This window comes from Rattus norvegicus, chromosome 7 (genome assembly GCF_036323735.1).
Source record: "Rattus norvegicus strain BN/NHsdMcwi chromosome 7, GRCr8, whole genome shotgun sequence".
NCBI classification, from domain to species: domain Eukaryota; kingdom Metazoa; phylum Chordata; class Mammalia; order Rodentia; family Muridae; genus Rattus; species Rattus norvegicus.
The window spans coordinates 5177513-5197873 of NC_086025.1; the positions used below are offsets into that span (position 1 = coordinate 5177513).

The 20361-nt window shown below is 36.3% G+C and overlaps 1 protein-coding gene across 1 annotated transcript; it reads right to left on the reverse strand.

The window, feature by feature from the left end:
• Nucleotides 1–17145: 17145 nt before the first annotated feature.
• Nucleotides 17146–18081, reverse strand: Or6c3 (olfactory receptor family 6 subfamily C member 3). Its single transcript, NM_001001074.1, has one exon. The coding sequence runs from the start codon at nucleotides 18079–18081 to the stop codon at nucleotides 17146–17148; it is 936 nt and encodes a 311-aa protein (NP_001001074.1).
• Nucleotides 18082–20361: the final 2280 nt, after the last annotated feature.

The window sequence follows — 20361 nt, forward strand, 5'->3', positions numbered from 1 at the left end:
AACATTCGAAATGTAAATAAGAAATACTCAAGTTAATAAAAAAAAATCCCTCAGTTAATATGTAGGAGTTGAAGTGATACATTATACAAGAATAATTGATTCAAGATATTCATGTAGAAATATGGAAATTTTAGTTCATGTTCATGAAGTTTTATTCTTCTGTTTTAGTTTTGGGGATACTTGCCTATTTTATTCCATTAGCACACTAATGAAGAAAAATCTAGCAATAACACTCTCAGTAAACTACCTCTAAAGGAGCAAAACTGTATGAGGTCCCACATATTGATATAGTGATAATTCATATAAAAGCTTGAGAAAGAGAGAGGTTGATTTGGTATCTTTCCCCGATTACATCTGTAATTGTGAGCAATTCTTACTAATTTTTATAAGGAAAATGAAAAACATCTATAAGCAAAGCAGCATTTTTGAAAACTCCTATCATGTACATTTCTCCTCCAGAGAAATATGTATATATTTCTCTGTTTATTAAAGCAAAATCATTTTATAAGCAGATGCTGCCAAGTGGCTATTTTCCTTTAGTGATGGTAAAACACACCACAACGTAGGATTTATGAGATCCACAATTTTTTCAACTTATTATTGATTTTTTGTGATTTTCATACCATGTACCATAATCCCACTCATCTCCCCTTCAAACTTGCAACTCCTCCCTGCAAAGAAAACAAAACAAAATAAAAATAAAACAACAATAACATTTTGGCATGGAAACTACAGCGTATCACATATTATACCCTTTTTGCTTAAACAGCTTTACCTACAGTGAGTCATTGGTCTGGTTCAAGGCCTTTGACTTCTGCTACACTATTAACTGGGGATTAATCATTTTTGGGATTCCTTTCAGATATTCTGTTGTTGCCCTGTGTCATGGAGATCCCACAGCCTTAGACCTGCAGGACCAGCCCCCTTTATGTGCTAAAGCAGTTCATAGTTGGGGTTGATGTTTGGGTGAGCCAACTCAGAGCCCTGGATCTAGGCCTGAGTGGAAACTGAGCTGGTCAACCCTCCAGAAATCCTGCACCAGAAACACCAGGGCTAATTCTTCAGCTTTTTCAAGGTAAGGGGCAGGGACTCTCAGGCCCTAGGAGTCAGCTCACCTCCCTGCTTCAGGTGCAGAGGTAAGGAGGCATAATATCATTTTAAAGATTTTAAATTGTGACTTGCTTAGATCACTTTATCCATTTCTCCTGACATTTGTGGGATTTCTTCATTTCTAGTTTTTATTAACCCTAGCTTTTTTCATTATCTAACAATTCAAATTTAATTCATGGGGGTTGTGTATACTATACTCCCTATACACAAGTTAATGGAAAATTTCTCAATAACATATCTAGTTTTTTTTTCCAGGATACTCAGAGGCTGCAAAGTTTCATGCTTCTTTCAATTTACAAAGATAATTTATGGATTGTCAAACAGCATTCCAGCAATTATATCTCTATAGAAACATCATATGAACAGTGATCCATACATGATTAACTTTATAATAAGTAAGGCAAAGAAGCTTGATCTTTGTGACATCAGAACATGCTCCACAGTGTCTGGTTTCATATTGGTTTTCTAGGACATTATTTCCCATGACTCATAAATCTTGTGCACTGAAAAGTCAGTACAACATGGTCACCAGTGTCATGTTCTCCTGCCCAGCACAAGATATATGCTGGTTTTTCAAACAGCCTTGGTGACCTCTGGCTCTCCCCATTTCTATGAGGGTACTCCCCCACTCACTCCTGCCTCCCTGCATTGGCATTCCCTTACACTGTGTCATCAAGCCTTCCCAGGACCAAGGAACTCTCCTCCCACTGATGTCCAACAATGCAATGCTCAGCTACATACATGACTGCGTCCCCAGTCATAGGTCCCCTCCATTTGTACTCTTTGGTTGGTAATTTAGTCGCTGGGAGCTCTGGAAGTTCTGGTTGGTTGATATTGTTATTTACCTACTTCTTGGTACTAATCATTGATACTTTTCATATTTGTGACATCTAAAACATAGGAAGATTTTATTTTGTCTTACAGTCTAAGGTGATATATTTCCTCATAGAAGGAAAGGAATATTCGGGGATTAGCTCAAAGCTGTGGTAACCAGGGTATGAGCTGTGTAGGTACTTATGTCAGCAGTCAGGATTCAGAGACAAACAAACTGAGACTAATCCATAATATATAAGATCTGCCTCCAGGAATCTCTTTCTTCCAGGAACATCTATCTCTTAAACATCTTGAAGACTTCCAGAGCAGTAACACCAGCAGATGCCAAGTGCACAAACACACAAGCCTATAGGAGACATTTCATATATAAACTATAATACTTGGATACATGGGAATCCATAATTCCATCATAAATTCAACTTGACATCTATATAACAACCAGCATACTACAGTGATCTTCCTTTAGACAAACCTCTTTAGTGGAAGGCTACAGAGATGTTGATCTTCAAGTTTCCTCAATATTAAACTTTGATTTGGTGGCTGTAGAATTTCACTCTGGTCTTGAGTCAGACTTGGAGGCTAAAGTAATGTATTCCATCCTGCTCTGTCTGTGGCAACCCTGGCTTAACTTTTCTACTTGTATAGAAGATAGTTGCTGTGTTTAGGATCATGATCATGTTATGGGTTTCAACCAGAATTACTTGAAAGACTTACTGTTATAAGATGATCCCAGTCAGCACCAAGCTTTAAAAAAGAAACACATAACTTCTTAAAAATAGAAATTAAAACACAATCACAAGAAACAGAAATAGCCAGGAAGCCATGATGTTACGCAGTAAATAAAAATATTATCATACTTGCCTCAAAAGAGAGGGGTATGAACTGCTTGGCAACACAATCAAAATAAATGTCTTAATATCTGTTCAGCAAACTTGAATACAGTATTTGTGTATGAAATTATAAAATATAAAAAAGTACAGATAAAAATTTAGAAATTTATGAGAGAAACTTAAAATTTATGTAAATTTAGAAAGATCAAAGTACTAAAGAAATGAAATATGGTAGAGGACAACATCATCAGAACTGAAAGACCCAAAGAAAGAATTTGTTAAGCTGATGGTAAGTAATTTGAAAATAAACACTCGTAGGAAATAAATAACAAAATGAAAATAGCACACAGATATTTATGAGTTTCAAAAGAAGAGATGAATGACCCCTTAATATTCAAGATGGAGAAAGACAAATGGCTGAAAATGTATTTAAAGAAATTACAAAAACTTAATAAGTTTATTTCTTATAGGTTAAGCTAAAATATATGGGGACAGGGACAGTAAAATTTCCAGCCAAGATTATTTCGAGTAAAGTTACCTCAAGGCTTATGGTAATCAAACCATGGAGACCTGAGAAGAATAGTATCCTAAGAGTAGCAAAAGAAAAGGAGATAATTCACAGGAGACCCAATGTACCTACCAGAAGAGAGCTTGATAGAAATCTTATATACTGGAAAGAATGGGATTTTAAATTCAAAATGAGGGAGAAAAAGGAAAACTTCTTTCAGCATTCCTTTAGAAGCAAAATAGAGATCAGCTTTCTGGGAAGTAGATCAGTTCTCAATTTCCTGAGGACTTGCCATATAGATTTCAAAGTAGTTATAATCTTTATTTCCCTGGATGGTTAATTATATTGAGCATTAGAAATTTTTCTAAGTCATTTGTGATTTATCATTTGGCAATTTTCTGTTTAGTTTAATGTCTCATTTTTGTTTTGTTTTGTTTTAAGTTCTTTGTATATTCTAGTTATTAAATCATTGTCAGATGTATATCATGTAAAGATTTTTCCTGTTCTTTTAGCTGCCTTTTCAGTTAAATGATGGTATACTTTTCTGAACATAATTTTTTTTTCAATTTCATTAGATCTACTACCTCACTAATTAAGTACAGGAAGGGGTAACAAGAAACATCCCATGGAAAACTCTCTTGGAACATTACTATAAAACTTTTAAAAACACATACATATTCATTTATAAAAAATGTTTATAATGTCCCTACCAGACACACAGGTTAGTAATTAAAAGGCCCAATATAAGGACTGGATTACCTTTTTTTATAGTTGTTGGCCAGAGTGGACAAATAGACTACCCAAACATTGCAGGTTATTGTTAGTGCTCTTGGTTATCCTCAGGATATGGTGGTAAGACACTATCCCTGAAACCAATACACACTTGAATCACAGCATAGAGAAATGAAGATGGTCCTCAGGCAGGCTAGGTTTCCAGTACTAAAGTGGCTAATGTATGCTGCTCCTCTGGCAGTCTTGGTTTTTTCCCTAATTTTTATTGTATATCTTTTTCATTTATATTTCAAATGTTATTCCCTTTCCCAGTTTCCTGAACATAAGCCCCCCCCCCTAGGTTTCTTGTGCTAAATTTGCTAATTCATGCTGGTCTTCCAGTAGGCTGGGTTTCATAGTGCTCAATGTATTAATGCTATTGAAGGAGAATAGTAATCATCAGTTTACTCAGTTCTGAACATTGCAAGAAATAAAAAGGATGATCTCAGTGAGAAATGCCCACTTATATAGGAGTGGGGTGAATGTTTTGATACTAAACATTCACTTTCTGTTAGATTTAAGGTCTGCTCTACAATAGAATATACCTATGACACCATTGCTGGTGCAAAAAGTCTTCCACAGAAAAGTCATAAGCCCTAAGGGAGTCCTTCTGATAAAAGACATAATAAAGTGATTTATAATGACTTAATTCTACACCTATAAATTAGTCGACCTCTTTGCACTTACTAGAGAATTTTCTTCTTCCAGTAGATGGCAGTAAATATGAAAACCCATAACTAGTCATCCTGCTGAGAATAGAAGCTAGCAGAGTGCTCAGCCCTAAATAGTCAATGTCATAGTCTGATTTCCAAAGGCACAGGGGGCACTGTGGAAAGGGGACTGAAAAAAAATTGTAAGAGCTAGAAGGGGTAAATTGCTACAACAAAACATTGTTTTCAAGATACAATAGGAATGTTGCACATATGGACCCACAGTGGCAGAAACAACATTCAGAAGAGCTGTGGAATGTCAAGGCAGACAAAATTCCAGCTTACTTTGAAGATACAGGCACAATGTGCCACACCACACTTAACTGAGAACACATGGACCCTTGGTAGCTCTTGGGAGAGGGAGAGTAAGCTTTTTTAAGGATGTGATCACTGGGAGGTTGACCACATTCCAGGGGAATCCTTCAACCCAGGATATTTGGATATCAGTTATTTTAATTGGATATAATGCATTTAAAAATAAAAATGGAATATGACATTGGGATATGGGGATGGATCCAGAGTGAGTTGAAGAACGCAGTAGATATGATCAAAACACAATGTAGAAATAGAGAATTAGTAAAGAAACAAATGTGCTTTTCCATGATCGGAATAAATGTACTATTTTGACATTCATTGTATTAAAATGTGATGATAATGTTATTCCTTCATCCAGAGAAGTCCAGATACTTGCGTACCATGCTTTACGAAGCCATCAGTTAGACAAAACCCCGACCTAAAGGGACCAGATCAACAGTTCTCTGCACCCAAATCCCATGGGAAGGAGAGCTAAAACTTCAGAGGGGCAGACAGGCCTAGGAAGCCAGAAGACACTACAATCTGCCCACATTTCTGACTGCAGAGGAAAACACCTAATGCCACTTGGGAACTTGTTGCACGGGAGCTCCAAGAAAAGATGGCTCAGGGACTTATGGTTGCTGCCCTCACTGAGAGCACAAAAGAAGCCCCAACGAGCAACTAGAGCCATGGGACCACAGGTAACACCAACTTTTCTGCTTCAAGCGAACTACCTGGTGGACACAGGACACAGGCCCACAGGAACAGCTGAAGAATAGTAGACAGGAAAGACTACAAGGCAGAAAGCAGAACACTCTGTTCCTATAACTGGCTGAAAGAAAACAGGAAAACAGGTCTTCTGCACTCCTGACACACAGGCTTATAGGACGGTCTAGCCACTGTTAGAAATAGCAGAACAACATAACACCAGAGACAATCTGATGGCGAGAGGAAAACGCAAGAACCCAAGCAACAGAAACCAAGACTACATGGCATCATCAGAGCCCAATTCTCCCACCAAAGCAAACAATGAATATCCAAACACATCAGTAAAGCAAGACCTAAATATAAAATCATATTTGATCATGGTGCTGGAGGACTTCAAGAACGACATGAAGAACTCGATTAGAGAAACACAGGAAGACATAAATAAACAAATAGAAGCCGAAAGAGAGGAATCACAAAAATTCCCCAAAGAATTCCAGGAAAACACAATCAAACAGTGGAAGGAATTGAAAATGGAAATAGAATAAATGAAGAAAGAACACAGGGAAACAACCCTGTATATAGAAAACCAAAGGAAGAGACAAGGAGTCATAGATACAAGCATCAGAAACAGAATACAAGAGATAGATGAGAGAATCTCAGGAGCAGAAGAGTCCATAGAAATCATCGACTCAACTGTCAAAGACAATGTAAAGCAGAAAAAGCTACTGGTCCAAAACATACAGGAAATCCAGGACTCAATGAGAAGATCAAACCTAAGGATAATAGGTATAGAAGAGAGTGAAGACTCCCAGATCAAAGGACCAGTAAATATCTTCAACAAAATCATAGAAGAAAACTTCCCTAACCTAAAGAAAGAGATGTCCATAAATATGCAAGAAGCCTACAGAACTCCAAATAGATTGGACCAGAGAGGAAACTCCCCCTGTCACATAATAGTCAAAACACAAAATGCACAAAATAAAGCAAGAAAATTGTAAGCAGTAAGGGAAAAAAGGTCAAGTAACATATAAAGGCAGACCTATCAGAATCACACCAGATTTCTCACCAGAGACTATGAAAGCCACAAGATCCTGGAGAGATTTCATAAAGAACCTAAGAGAACACAAATACCAGCCAAGGATACAATGTCCTTTAAAACTCTAAATTAACATATATGGAGATACAAGATATTCCTTGACAAAACCAAATTTACATAATATCTTTCTACAAATCCAGCCCTACAAAGGATAATAAATGGGAAAGCGCAACATAAGGAGGCAAGATGCACCCTAGAAAAAGCAAGAAACTAATCATCTTGGGAACAAAACAAAGAGAAGATAAGCACACAAACATAATCTCACACACAAATATGAATATGACAGGAAGCAATAATCACTATTCCTTAATATCTCTCAACATCAAAAGTCTCAACTCCTGCCCCAATATATAACAAAGACAAGTGCTTCACTAGGTTCATAGCAGCCTTATTTATAATAGCCAGAAGCTGGAAAGAACCCAGATGCCCTTCAACAGAGGAATGGATACAGAAAATGTGGTATATCTACACAATGGAATATTACTCAGCTATCAAAAACAATGGCTTTATGAAATTCATAGGCAAATGGTTGGAACTGGAAAATATCATCCTGAGTGAGGTAACCCAATCACAGAAAAGCACACATGGTATGCACTCATTGATAAGTGGCTATTAGCCCAAATGTTTGAATTACCCTAGATGCCTAGAACAAATGAAACTCAAGACGGATGATCAAAATATGAATGCTTCACTCCTTCTCTAAAAGGGGAAGAAGAATACCCTTGGCAGGGAATAGAGAGGAAAAGATTAAAACCGACACAGAAGGAACACCCATTCAGAGCCTGTCCCACATGTGGCCCATACATATACAGCCATCCAATTAGACAAGATGGATGAAGCAAAGAAGTGCAGGCCGACAGGAGCCAGATGTAGATCGCTCCTGAGAGACACAGCCAGAATTCAGCAAATACAGAGGCGAATGCCAGCAGCAAACTACTGAACTGAGAATAGAACCCCCATTGAAGGAATAAGAGAAAGAACTGGAAGAGCTTGAAGGGGCTCGAGACCCCATATGTACAACAATGCCAAGCAACCAAAGGTTCCAGGGACTAAGCCACTACCTAAAGAATTTACATGGACTGACCCTGGACTCTGACCTCATAGGTAGCAATGAATATCCTAGTAAGAACACCAGTGGAAGGGGAAGCCCTGGGTGCTGCTAACTAGATTGTTGGTGGGAGGGTGGCAATGGGGGGAGGATGGGAAGGGGAACAGCCAGAAAGAAGGGGAGGGGAGGGATTAGGGGGATGTTTGCCCGGAAACAGGGAAAGGGAATAAGCCTCAAAATGTATATAAAAAATACTTAAGTTAATAAAAAAAGACATAAATTAACAAACTGGATATGCAATGAGAACCCTGCATTCTGCTGCGTACAGGAAACACACCTCAGAGACAAAGACAGACACTACCTCAGAGTGAAAGGCTGGAAAAAATTTTCCAAGCAAATGGTCTGAAGAAGCAAGCTGGAATAGCCATTCTAATATCAAATAAAATCGAATTGCAACGAAAGTCATCAAAAAAGATAAGGAAGGACACTTCATATTCATCAAAGGAAAAATCCACCAAGATGAACTCTCAATCCTAAATACCTATGTTCCAAATACACGGGCACCTACCTACATAAAAGAAACCTTACTAAAGCTCAAAACACACATTACACCTCACACAATAATAGTAAGAGATTTCAACACCCCACTCTCATCAATGGACAGATCATGGAAACAGAAATTAAACAGACATATAGACAGATTAAGAGAAGTCATGAACCAAATGGACTTAACAGATATTTATAGAACATTTTATCCTAAAACAAGATGTTATACATTCTTTTCACCGCCTCATGGAACTTTCTCCAAAATTGACCATATAATTGGTCATAAAATAGGGCTCAACAGATACAGAAAGATAGAAATAATCCCATGCGTCCTATCAAACCACCACAGGCTAAAGCTGGTCTTCAATAACAATAAGGGAAGAACGCCCAAATATGTGGAAGTTGAACAATGCTCTACTCAATGATAACCTGGTCAAGGACGAAATAAAGAAAGAAACTAAAGACTTCTTACAATTTAATGAAAATGAAGGTACAACATACCCAAAGTTATGGGACACAATGAATGCTGTGCTAAGAGGAAAACTCATAGCTCTGAGTGCCTGCAGAAGGAAACAGGAGAGAGAATATGTCACCAGCTTGACAGCACACCTAAAAGCTCTAGAGCAAAAAGAAGCAAATACACCCAGGAGGAGTAGAAGGCAGGAAATAATGAAACTCAGAGCTGAAATCAACCAAGTAATAACAAAAAGGACCAGACAAAGAATCAAAAGAACCAAAAGTTGATTCTTTGAAAAAATCAACAAGATTGATTAAACCCTAAGTCAGACTAATGAGAGGATACAGAGAGTGTGTACAAATTAACAAAATCAGAAATGAAAAGGGAGACATAACTACAGAATCAGAGGAAATTAAAAAAAATCATCAAATCCTGCTACAAAAGCCTGTATTCAACAAAACTTGAAAATGTGCAGGAAATGGACAATTTCCTAGACAGATACCAGGTACTGAACTTAAATCAGGAACAGATAAACCATTTAAACAACCCCATAGCTCCTTACGGAATAGAAGCAGCCATTAAATTTCTCCCAAGCAATAAGAGCCCAGGTCCAGATGGGTTTAGTGCAGAGTTCTATCAGAACTTCATAGAAGACTTCATACCAATACTATCCAAACTATTCCACAAAACAGATACAGATGGAAGACTACCAAATTCCTTCTATGGAGCCAAAATTGCTCTTATACCTAAACCACACAAAGACCCAACAAAGAAAGAGAACTTCAGACCAATTTCCCTTATGAATATCGACACAAAAATACTCAATAAAATTCTGGAAAACTGAATCTAAGAGCACATCAAAACAGTCATCCACCATGATCAAGTAGGCTTCATCCCAGGCATGCAGGGTTGGTTTAATATATGAAAACCATCAACGTGATCCATTATATAAACAAACTGAAAGACAAAAACCACATGATCATTTCATTAGATGCTGAGAAAGCATTTGACAAAATTCAACACCCTTCATGATAAAAGTCCTGGAAAGAATAGGAATTCAAGGCCCATACGTAAAAATAGTAAAAGCTATATACAGCAAACCAGTTGCTAACATTAAACTAAATGGAGAGAAACTTGAAGAAATACCACTAAAATCAGGGACAAGACAAGGCTGACCACTCTATCCCTATTTATTCAATACAGTTCTTGACCATCTAGCCAGAGCAATCAGACGACAAAGGAGATCAAGGGGATACAGATTGAAAGGAAAAATCAAAATATCACTATTTCCAGAGGACAACATAGTATATTTAAGTGATCACAAAAGTTCCACCAAAGAACTACTAAACCTGATAAACACCATCAGCAAAGTGGCAGGGTATAAAATTAACTCAAATAAATCAGTAGCCTTCCACTACACAAATGAGAAACAAGCCAAGAAAGAAATTAGGGAAACAACACCCTTTATAATTGTCCCAAATAATATAAAATACCTTGGTGTGACTTTAACCAAACAAGTAAAAATCTTTACCATAAGAACTTCAAGCCTCTGAAGAAACAAACTGAAGAAGACCTCAGAAGATGGACAGATTTCCAATGCTCATGGATTGGCAGAATTAATATAGTAAAAATGGCAATTTTAACAAAAGCGATCTACAGAGTCAATGCAACCCTCATCAAAATACCAACCCAATTCTTCAAAGAGTTAGACAGACCAATTTGCAAGTTCATCTGGAATAAAAAAATCCCAGGATAGCTAAAATTTTCCTCAACAGTAAAAGGTCTTCTGGGGGAATCACTATCCCTGAGGTCAAGCAGTATAACAGAGCAATAGTGATTAAAAACTGCATGGCATTGGTTCAGAGACAGACAGATAGACCAATGGAATAGAATTGAAGACCCAGAAATGAATCCACACAACTATGGGCACTTGATTTTTGAGAAAGGAGCCAAAACCATCCAATGGAAAAAAGATAGCACTTTCAGCAAATGGTGCTGGTTCAACTGGAGGTCAGTATGTAGAAGAATGCAGATCCATACATGCTTATCACCCTATATAAAGCTTAAGTCCAAAGGATCAAGGACCTCCACATCAAATCAGATACACTCAAACTAATAGAAGAAAAACTGAGGAAGCATCTCGAACACATGGGCACTGGAGACAATTTCCAGAACAGAACACCAATTGCTTAAGCCCTAAGATCAAAAATCAACAAATGGGATCTCATAAAACTGCAAAGCTTCTGAAGGCAAAGGACACAGTGGTTAGGACAAAACAGCAATCAACAGATTGGGAAAAGATCTTTAGCAATCCTACAACTGATAGAGGGCTTATATCCAAAATATACAAAGAACCCAAGAAGTTAGACCTCAGGAAAACAAATAACCCTATTAAAAATGGGGTTCATTGCTAAACAAAGAATTCACAGCTGAGGAATGCCGAATGGCTGAGAAACACCTAAAGAAATGTTCAGCATCTTTAGTCATAAGGGAAATGCATATCAAACAAACATGAGATTTCACCTCACACCAGTGAGAATGGATAAGATCAAAAACTCAGGTTACAGCAAATGCTGGCAAGGATGTGGAGAAAAAAGAACACTCCTCCATTGTTCATGGGATTGCATACTGGTACAACCATTCTTGAAACCACTATGGAGGTTCCTCAGAAAATTGGACACTGAACTACGTGAGGACCCAGCTATACATCTCTTGGGCATATACCCAAAAGATGCCCCAACATATAACAAAGACGCATGCTCCACTCTGTTTATAGCAGCCTTATTTATAATAGCCAGAAGGTGGAAAGAACCTAGATGCCCTTCAACAGAGGGATGGATACAGAAAATGTGGTACATCTACACAATGGAATACTATTCAGCTATGAAAAACAATGACTTTATGAAATTCACAGGCAACTGGTTGGAACTGGAAAATATCATCCTGAGTGAGGTAACCCAATCACAGAAAAACACACATGGTATGCACTCATTGATAAGTGGTTATTAGCCCAAATGCTTGAAATAACCTACATGCATAGAACATATGAAACTCAAGAGGGATGACCAAAATGCTAATGCTTCACTCCTTCTTTAAAAGGGAGAACAAGAATAACTTTGGCAGGGAATAAGGAGGCAAAGTTTAGAACAGAGGCAGATGGTACACACATTCAGAACCTGTCCCACATGTGGCCCATACATATACAGCCACCCAATTAGATAAGATGGATGAAGCAAAGAAGTTCAGGTAGACAGGAAACGGATGCAGATCTCTCCTGAGAGACACAGCCAGAATACAGCAAACACATAGGCAAATGTCAGCAGCAAACCACTGAACTGAGAATGGGACCCCTGTTGAAGGAATCAGAGAAAGGACTGGAAGAGCTTGAAGGGGCTCGAGACCCCATATGAACAACAATGCCAACCAACCAGAGCTTCCAGGGACTAAGCCACTACCCAAAGACTGTACATGGACTGACCCTGGACTCCAACCTCATAGGTAGCAATGAATAGCCTAGTAAGAGCACCAATGGAAGGGGAAGCCCTTGGTCCTGCCAAGACTGAACCCCCAGTGAGCATGATTGTTGGGGGAAGGGCGGTAATGGGGGGAGGGTGGGGAGCGGTAGGGGTTAGGGGGATGTTGGCCCGGAAACCAGGAAAGGGAATTACAGTCGAAATGTAAATTAGAAATGCTCAAGTTAATAAAGATAAAAAAATTAAAAGAAAAAGAAGGCATCAGTTGAAACTTAATACTAACTTCTCATTTTATTTATTAATTACATTAGTAAAACAATGATTCATGACAAGATATCTTGTGATTAAATCAATTATAACAGTTTCAAGGCATGAAATAGATTTCTGAAGGATGCCTATTAAATATGAGTTTTAATTCAAGTATTATTTAAAAATATTTTCTTCTATTTTTTTAAAAAATAAGTAAATTAGCTTTGTCCATAGTTATCCTTCTTTATGTAGCACATCAGAACTTCTTGTTTCTGTTTAACTGCAACTTAATATGTACTAATCAACCATTTCTTTTTAGTTTCTTTTATGAATTCAAGTACACATGAGAGTACAACTATCATTTGATTTTCTGTGCTTGCTTTACTTTATTTAACATTTTCTTCCATGTTATTACATAAGATAGGGTCTATTCTTTTCTATGGCCAATTAATTATTCTATGAAAATGCTAATTTATCCTAGTTTTTCTTTTAGTTGGACAGTGATATTCTTTGCATTTTATTGGCTATTCAGCATGTTGACCTCACTTCATACTAACCTAATAGTTGAATTATATGGTACTTCTATATTTAATATTTTTAGGAAAATCCATAAAGAATTGCTATATAATTTCATATTTCAACCAAAAATAGAACTTTGAGTTCCTTTAAACAAAAACAAAAATAGCAAAAAAAATTTTTTTCTTCGGTCAAGAAGGACGACCAAACTATGGATGCTTCAGTCCTTCTTAAAAGAGAGAACAAAAATATTCATATGAGGAGATATGGAAACAAAATTTGGAGCACAGACTGAAGGAATAGTCATTCATAGACTGTCCTGCCATTGGATCCAGCTTTACATATATATATATGCCTGATATGATATTGCTATCATCTGAGAGGCTCAACCACAGTGTGGCACATACAGAGGCGAATGTTGCAGAAAATCATTGAATTGAGAACAGGGTCCACATTGGAGGAGTTAGAGAAAGGATTGAAGGAGCTGAAGGGGCTTGCAACACCGTAAAAACAACAATACCAACTTACCAAAGCTCCCAGGGACTAAACCACTACACAAAGACTATACATGGACAAACCCATGCTTCCAAATGCACTTTTAACAGAGAATGATCTTGTTAGGCACCAATGGAAGGAGAAGCCCTTGGTCCTGCCAAGGCTGGAACCCCTCCCCCAGTGTAAGGGAATGCCAGGGAGGGAAGGCAGGAATGGGCATGGTTTGGAGGGAAACACCCATTTAGAAGGCAGAGAGTAATGGAATAGAGGGCTTATGGACAGAAACCAGGAAAGGGAAAAACATTTGAAATGTAAATAAAAATACTCAATAAAAAAATCAAGCAAAAAAAATCCCCACATGATCATCTCATTAGATGCTGAGAAAGCATTTGACAAAATTCAACACTGCTTCATGTTTAAAGTCTTGAGGAAAAAAATCTTCATCATTTCATTTAAAACAATTTTTCCTAATATCTGTTATTTCTGAAATAGGAAGATATTTCCTTCTGGTTGTGATTTGCACTTTTGGGTTGTTAAGTTCATACTAAAGTAATAATAAACTTTAGTATTATCCTCAAAGTACCAGTGTGTCTAAATTTTCACTTAGGACATGTTGTAATTTAGGTCTCAGACACACAGACCTTTATACAGACTAAGTAGGTTGTATTTATATGCATATAATAGTGATTAATGGTGAAATGTGATTTTTTAAGATTTATTTATTTATTATATATAAGTACAGTGTAGCAGTCTTCAGAAACATCAGAAGACGGTATCAGATCCCATTACAGATGGTTGTGAGCCACCATGTGGTTGCTGGGATTTGAACTCAGGACCTCTGGAAGAGCAGTCAGTGCTCTTAACCACTGAGGCATTTTGAAAGAGAGAGAGGTGGGGGGGAACAAGCACGTGTAGTGCATAAAAAATGATGGGAAGAGAAAAAGGAAGGGGTAATGGTATAATCACACCATAACAGCATAACACAAAATTACTTTTAAAATTAAACCAACAATGTTTCACACATTTAGCCAAAAATATATTCCTTGCTAATAATTTGTTTTTCAACTATAATGTATCCATACATGAACAATGTTTGAACAGACAACAAATACACTGATACAAACAATAAAAGCTTCTTTCCCCCCTTTTTTAAAATAGAGTTGTATGGAACAAATATTACACCAGAGGAAAAAATCAGTTTAATGGTTAGAATGGCAGTTGTGTTTACATAGCACTTCAACTCCAAAAGCAAAAAAAAAGTGTCGTATCACTTGTGTTACGTAGTATTGATAAGTTGTCTAGTGACAGAAAAGAATTATTGCTCCATATCTCATAAGCTCCACTTTACAGCACGTCCTAGATGGGTTTTAGATATGAAGAGTTTTCTGCTTATTATGGGTATGTCTGTTCATCTGAGACTTTGTGATATGTGTATTTCCTTACCATGTTTCTCTGTCAAGGCTACTTGCTATTCTTGAGTAAGGAAAAATAGCAATGCCAGGTTTTTTCTCTCCTTGGTATAATGAATACACTGTTGATAATACTAACTTGTTTATCCTTTAGGTTTCAATATCATTGCTAATTTGTACAACATACTATGCTAAAATTTATAAAATTACCTGCTGTGACATATATTTTATACACTTGTTTTTTTCTCCTTTATAGCTATATTGGGACAAGGCAAATCTTTTATTTTACTGACTCATTTCTGTATTTAGTATTCATATATTTTTAATTATTTATTTATTTTTACACTCCAGATTTTATTTACCTCCCTGTCCACTCCCTGACTGTTCTACATCCCATACCCACGCCCCATCTCCACAAGGATGTCCCCACCCTACCCACCACACCAGACCTCTAAACTTCCTGGGGCCTTCAGTCTCTTGATCATTAGGTGCATCTTCTCTGACTGAACCCAGACCTGGGAGTTCTCTGTTGTATATGTGTTGGAGGTCTCATATCAGCTGGTGTATGCTACCTGGTTGATGATCCTTTGTCTGAGAGATCTCAGGAGGCCAAGTTAATTGAGACTGCTGGTCCTGGTACAGGATTCCATTCCTCCTCAGCTTCCTCCAGCTTTCTCCTAATACAATCAGAAGGGTTAGCAGCTTCTGTTCATTGGTTGACTACACATATCTTTATCTGACTCTTTCAGCTGCTTGTTGGGTCTTTTGGAGGAATGAATGGATAAAGAGAATAGTAAGAAGCATTTGAAAATACTTAATTAGAAGGCCAATATTTAGAGTACTAAAATGACTCTAAAACATTAAATTCCCCAGAGATATGTCATTTTTCTCACAGTGGGATGCTTTGGTTTTTGGACCTTGGCATGTAGTTAAGATTTAAAATCTAAAACTTCCTTCCCAAATATATAAAAATTGGTATAAAAGACTTTTATTCATTTTTCATGTCTCAATTTGTATGTTATGGTGTCCCACACACAGAAATAAGTTATATGAGATATAACATTTTCTAATCTGATCTAGTTGGGAAAATGTAAAAGAAAGAAATGAACTCTCACACAGTGTAACTATTAATCAGCATCAGACACCTCAAGGCAGAAGACAGGTTATTGAATTGATGCCCACATTGTTGAAACAGTTAGAGGGCATCCCCAAATTACCTTTTGTGTTTTAAAGAAGTAACTCACTTAATTTACGGGAAAAACAAGTGTGGCACAGTTTAAAATCTACAAAGCATAAACTTGCATTTAAGATGCATTAAAAAAGGGCCTATTGCTCATAAGTAATGAATATACAGGACATAGACAATCTTAAATGCTATGAAAAATGTCAATCAATCTTGAAAATATGAAATAAAATTTACAACTTTATTTCTGATTATTTTGATGACAGAATATATAGATTATGGATATATAAACAGAATTAAAACTGTTATGATATCTCCCCATATAATATTTCTTTAAAATACATAACACTTCTAAAAATCTATGAGAAAAATTCATTTTATTGTTTTTATTAGCCTTTTGGGAATTGTGTACAACATTTTTTGGTCACATTAATCTTTGCACAATTCTTCCCAGAGCTGCCCCCTTCCTTCTCAATCAACTTTGTGTCTTTTTATGAACACCAAGCCATGTTGTGCTGCCCAAATATTCTAAGGTGTGTGGTCTTCCATTAGAATGTGAACATTTTATCCAAGTTTATACCCTGAAAAAAGAAACTCTTTTTGTCCTGGCATCCAAGAATTACCAAGAGCTCCTAGGCTAGGGGTGTAACTTTGATCCTCAGTTTCCTCTCAGTACTGGGATTGGTTTTGACTTTGGATTTTCTCATCCTGTCAATATTTATTAAAGATTTCCAAACAGCAGTGTATTATATATATTTGATTATAAAGATAAGAGAAGAAACTGTGAAACTATATAAGTTAGTACAATATAACACATAAAGAAACTATCAGAGAAGATACTTAATAATTTCAAAATTATAATTCTTTTTTTCTTAGTAGAATTTTTTATTTTTAAAGTGCTTTTAATTTCATTTGCTTACAGAAAATATTAGTTTGTGTACTACACCTTTGAATGCTTGCTTTACTTGCTGGTTCCTCAGGGTATAAATGAAGGGGTTTAACATGGGGACAACAGAAGTATTGAGAATTGCCACACCTTTGGTCAATGAGGCTTTTTCTTTTGCAGAAGGATTGGCATACATGAATATGCAGCTTCCATAAGAGAGGGAGATGACAATCATGTGAGAGGAACAGGTGGAGAAAGCCTTTTTTCTCTGGCTAGTAGATGGAATTCTTAAAATAGTCCTGATAATGTACATGTAAGATAAAATCACCAATGCCAAAGTGAACAGCAGAGCAACCAGAGCAATGTAGAAACCAATCACTTCTAGTACCAATGTATCTGAGCAAGACAGTTGCAAGAGGGGGAAAAAGTCACATGCAAAATGATCAATGACATTAGAAGCACAGTAATCCTGCTGTAGCAAAAGCATAAGGGGTGGGAAAACAGTCAGAAAACCACCCAGCCAGGCACACAGCACAAACAAGGTGCAGAGTTTCCTGTTCATGATGGTTGTGTAGTGAAGGGGCTTGCAGATGGCAACATAGCGGTCATAGGACATGGCAGTTAGAATGTAAAATTCACACACCCCCATGAAGATAAAGAAAAAGAGCTGGGCAGCACAGTTGTTATAGGAAATTGTCTTATTCCGGGTGACAATAGACCCCAGAAATCTAGGGATACATACGCTTGTAAATGAGACTTCCAAGAAAGCAAAATTCCGGAGGAAAAAATACATTGGTGTTTGTAGATTGGAGTCTATGAAGGTCAAAACGATGATAGTCAGGTTTCCCGTGACACTTAATATATATGTGATTAATAAAAAGAGGAAAATCACAATCTGAAGGTCAGGGTCATCAGAAAGGCCTAAGAGGATAAATTCTGCAATCTCCGTGTGATTCATGTCCTCTTCTCCCCCTTCTGATGCTGCTTCCTCTTCTATTACCTATTTTAAAGATATTTAGGGTATAAAAATATTTAAATGATTTGAAAGATACGGCACATGATTGGTATAATTCTAATACAGTTTTAAAATATTTTCTGTAATTCATAACAACCAGATTTGAACTATTACTGTCACATACTTTTAGTATATATTTATAAGTGCAGCTTATTTAATGGCCTCTTAAGTATAACATGTTGGGAAATTTTTGTTTTGTAAGTTATAGAATTAGAAGATGGAATATAAAGTCAGTAATTTTACTTCATGTCTCATTAGGACAAATCATTGTTAACATTGAAACATGAATTTTCATTTTAAGTTAATATATACATTACAGTAGACTTCATTCTAAACGCATAAATGTTTCTCTAGTGCTGTTGAAATGTACTGACAGCTCCTTATTTTTATACATGAGAATTCAGCCTATAATTCTTCTTAGCAAATAGAGTATTTAAAAGTTTTATCTACATTTCAGAAATTAAATTTATTTTAATAGCAATATTGTGGAATAACTGTTAAGAACAAGAGAAAAAATAATATATATATACTACTAAGATAGAATTTTTAATTATCTATCTTATTTTTAAAAAACAAAATATATACTTTATCTGTTGACTTATGATTCAGCCAACAAATTTAGCATTTGGTTATGTCTAGAAAGTTAGAAAAGCATTTAGTGTACTAAGAAAATTTTCCATTTCACAGTAAAGAGGCAGATACTATTTGCTTTCATTTTTCTCTATAGCAAAAATGGGAGAATTTGTTACTTGCCTTAGGTCTTAGCAGCTCTGTCTCTTGAATTGTCCTATAGTATCTTTTCCATTTGATCATACTTTTGCTTATTTTGAAGCTTCATGGTAGATAATCTATTTTCCGGCTTTCTTGATTCACATAAGATCACTCATTGTATAGGTCCATTCATCCACAAGGATACCCAGATGTACATAGAAAACTATTCCCATTCATTTTCACCAATTAATTAGTTCTCAGCTATTGAAACACAACACTAGAATATATGATATTCTTTAGATATTTGTCTCTTAAAAAGTAAAAATTGTTGCATATTTGTTTTATGAGGGTAGAATTTTGCTCTGAGAAACAGAGTATAAGGTATGGCTGCTCTGCTGGACATTTGCAACATTCATATTAATCAGACTTTAATTTCTATTTTTATGATGATTGAACAGAAATACTTCATGCAATAGATTATTAAAATTCATCAGATATATGGAAATATAATCCACCCTTCTTTAATTTCAAGTAGCCTTCAGGAAGTACCATTTAAAGAGAGAACAGAAGGATTGAACCACTCTGCTATTATAACTACAAACACTTCTGACACCTTGTACTTGTGTAACGAATGCTCTAAGTATATATGTTTTTATTTCAAAAGCCTTGGGCCATAGCTCTGCTGTCTTGAAGACCATAAGGGAATTTCTGGAGCCAACACTCAATATTTCAATAACCTCTAACCCTGCTCACCAGTGGTTCTGTCTTGAGAATGTGTTAATCATTGTATCCCAGAGAGCACACAATGTTGTCATCTACTAAATACCTACTGTCATTTAGTTACATTAGTTACTTCACATTTATTCTCATCTAAGAAACCATGAACAACAGAAATATTTATTAAATGAGCTTTCTTGAAATCCTGGAGCCCTTAAACAATTGACATTTAATTATATTTTTCAAATGTAATTTTTCTATCCACTTTCTGGATTATTCTTAGTTTTGGTAGGTGCCATGATATCATAAAATAAAAGGCTAGAATGGTGCATTCAATATTAACAATTAAAACACATTGTGCTCAGAGAGAGAGAGAGAGCTCACCGCCCAGACAGACACTAACTCAGAGTAAAAGACTGGAAAACAAATGTTCAAACAAATGGTCTAAAAAAGCAAGCTGGGGTAGCCATTCTAATATTGAATAAATTCGATTTTCAACCAAAGTCATCAAAATAGATAAGGAAGGAAACTTAAAATTCTTTGAAGAAAAAATCCACCAAGATGAACTCTCAATCCTAAATATCTATGCTCCAAATGCAAGAGAACCTATATACATAAAAGAAACCTTACTAAAGCACCAAGCACACATTGCATCTCACACAATAACATTAGGAGATTTCAACACCCCACTCTCATCAATAAACAGATTATTGAAACAGAAATTAAACAGAGACGTAGACCAAGAGAACTCATGAACCAAATGGACTTAACAGATACTTATAGAACATTCTATCC

Bases quoted from the DNA above. Each gene is read 5' to 3' on its own strand.
- Or6c3 (NM_001001074.1), bottom strand. From the start codon at position 18,081: ATGAATCACACGGAGATTGCAGAATTTATCCTCTTAGGCCTTTCTGAT.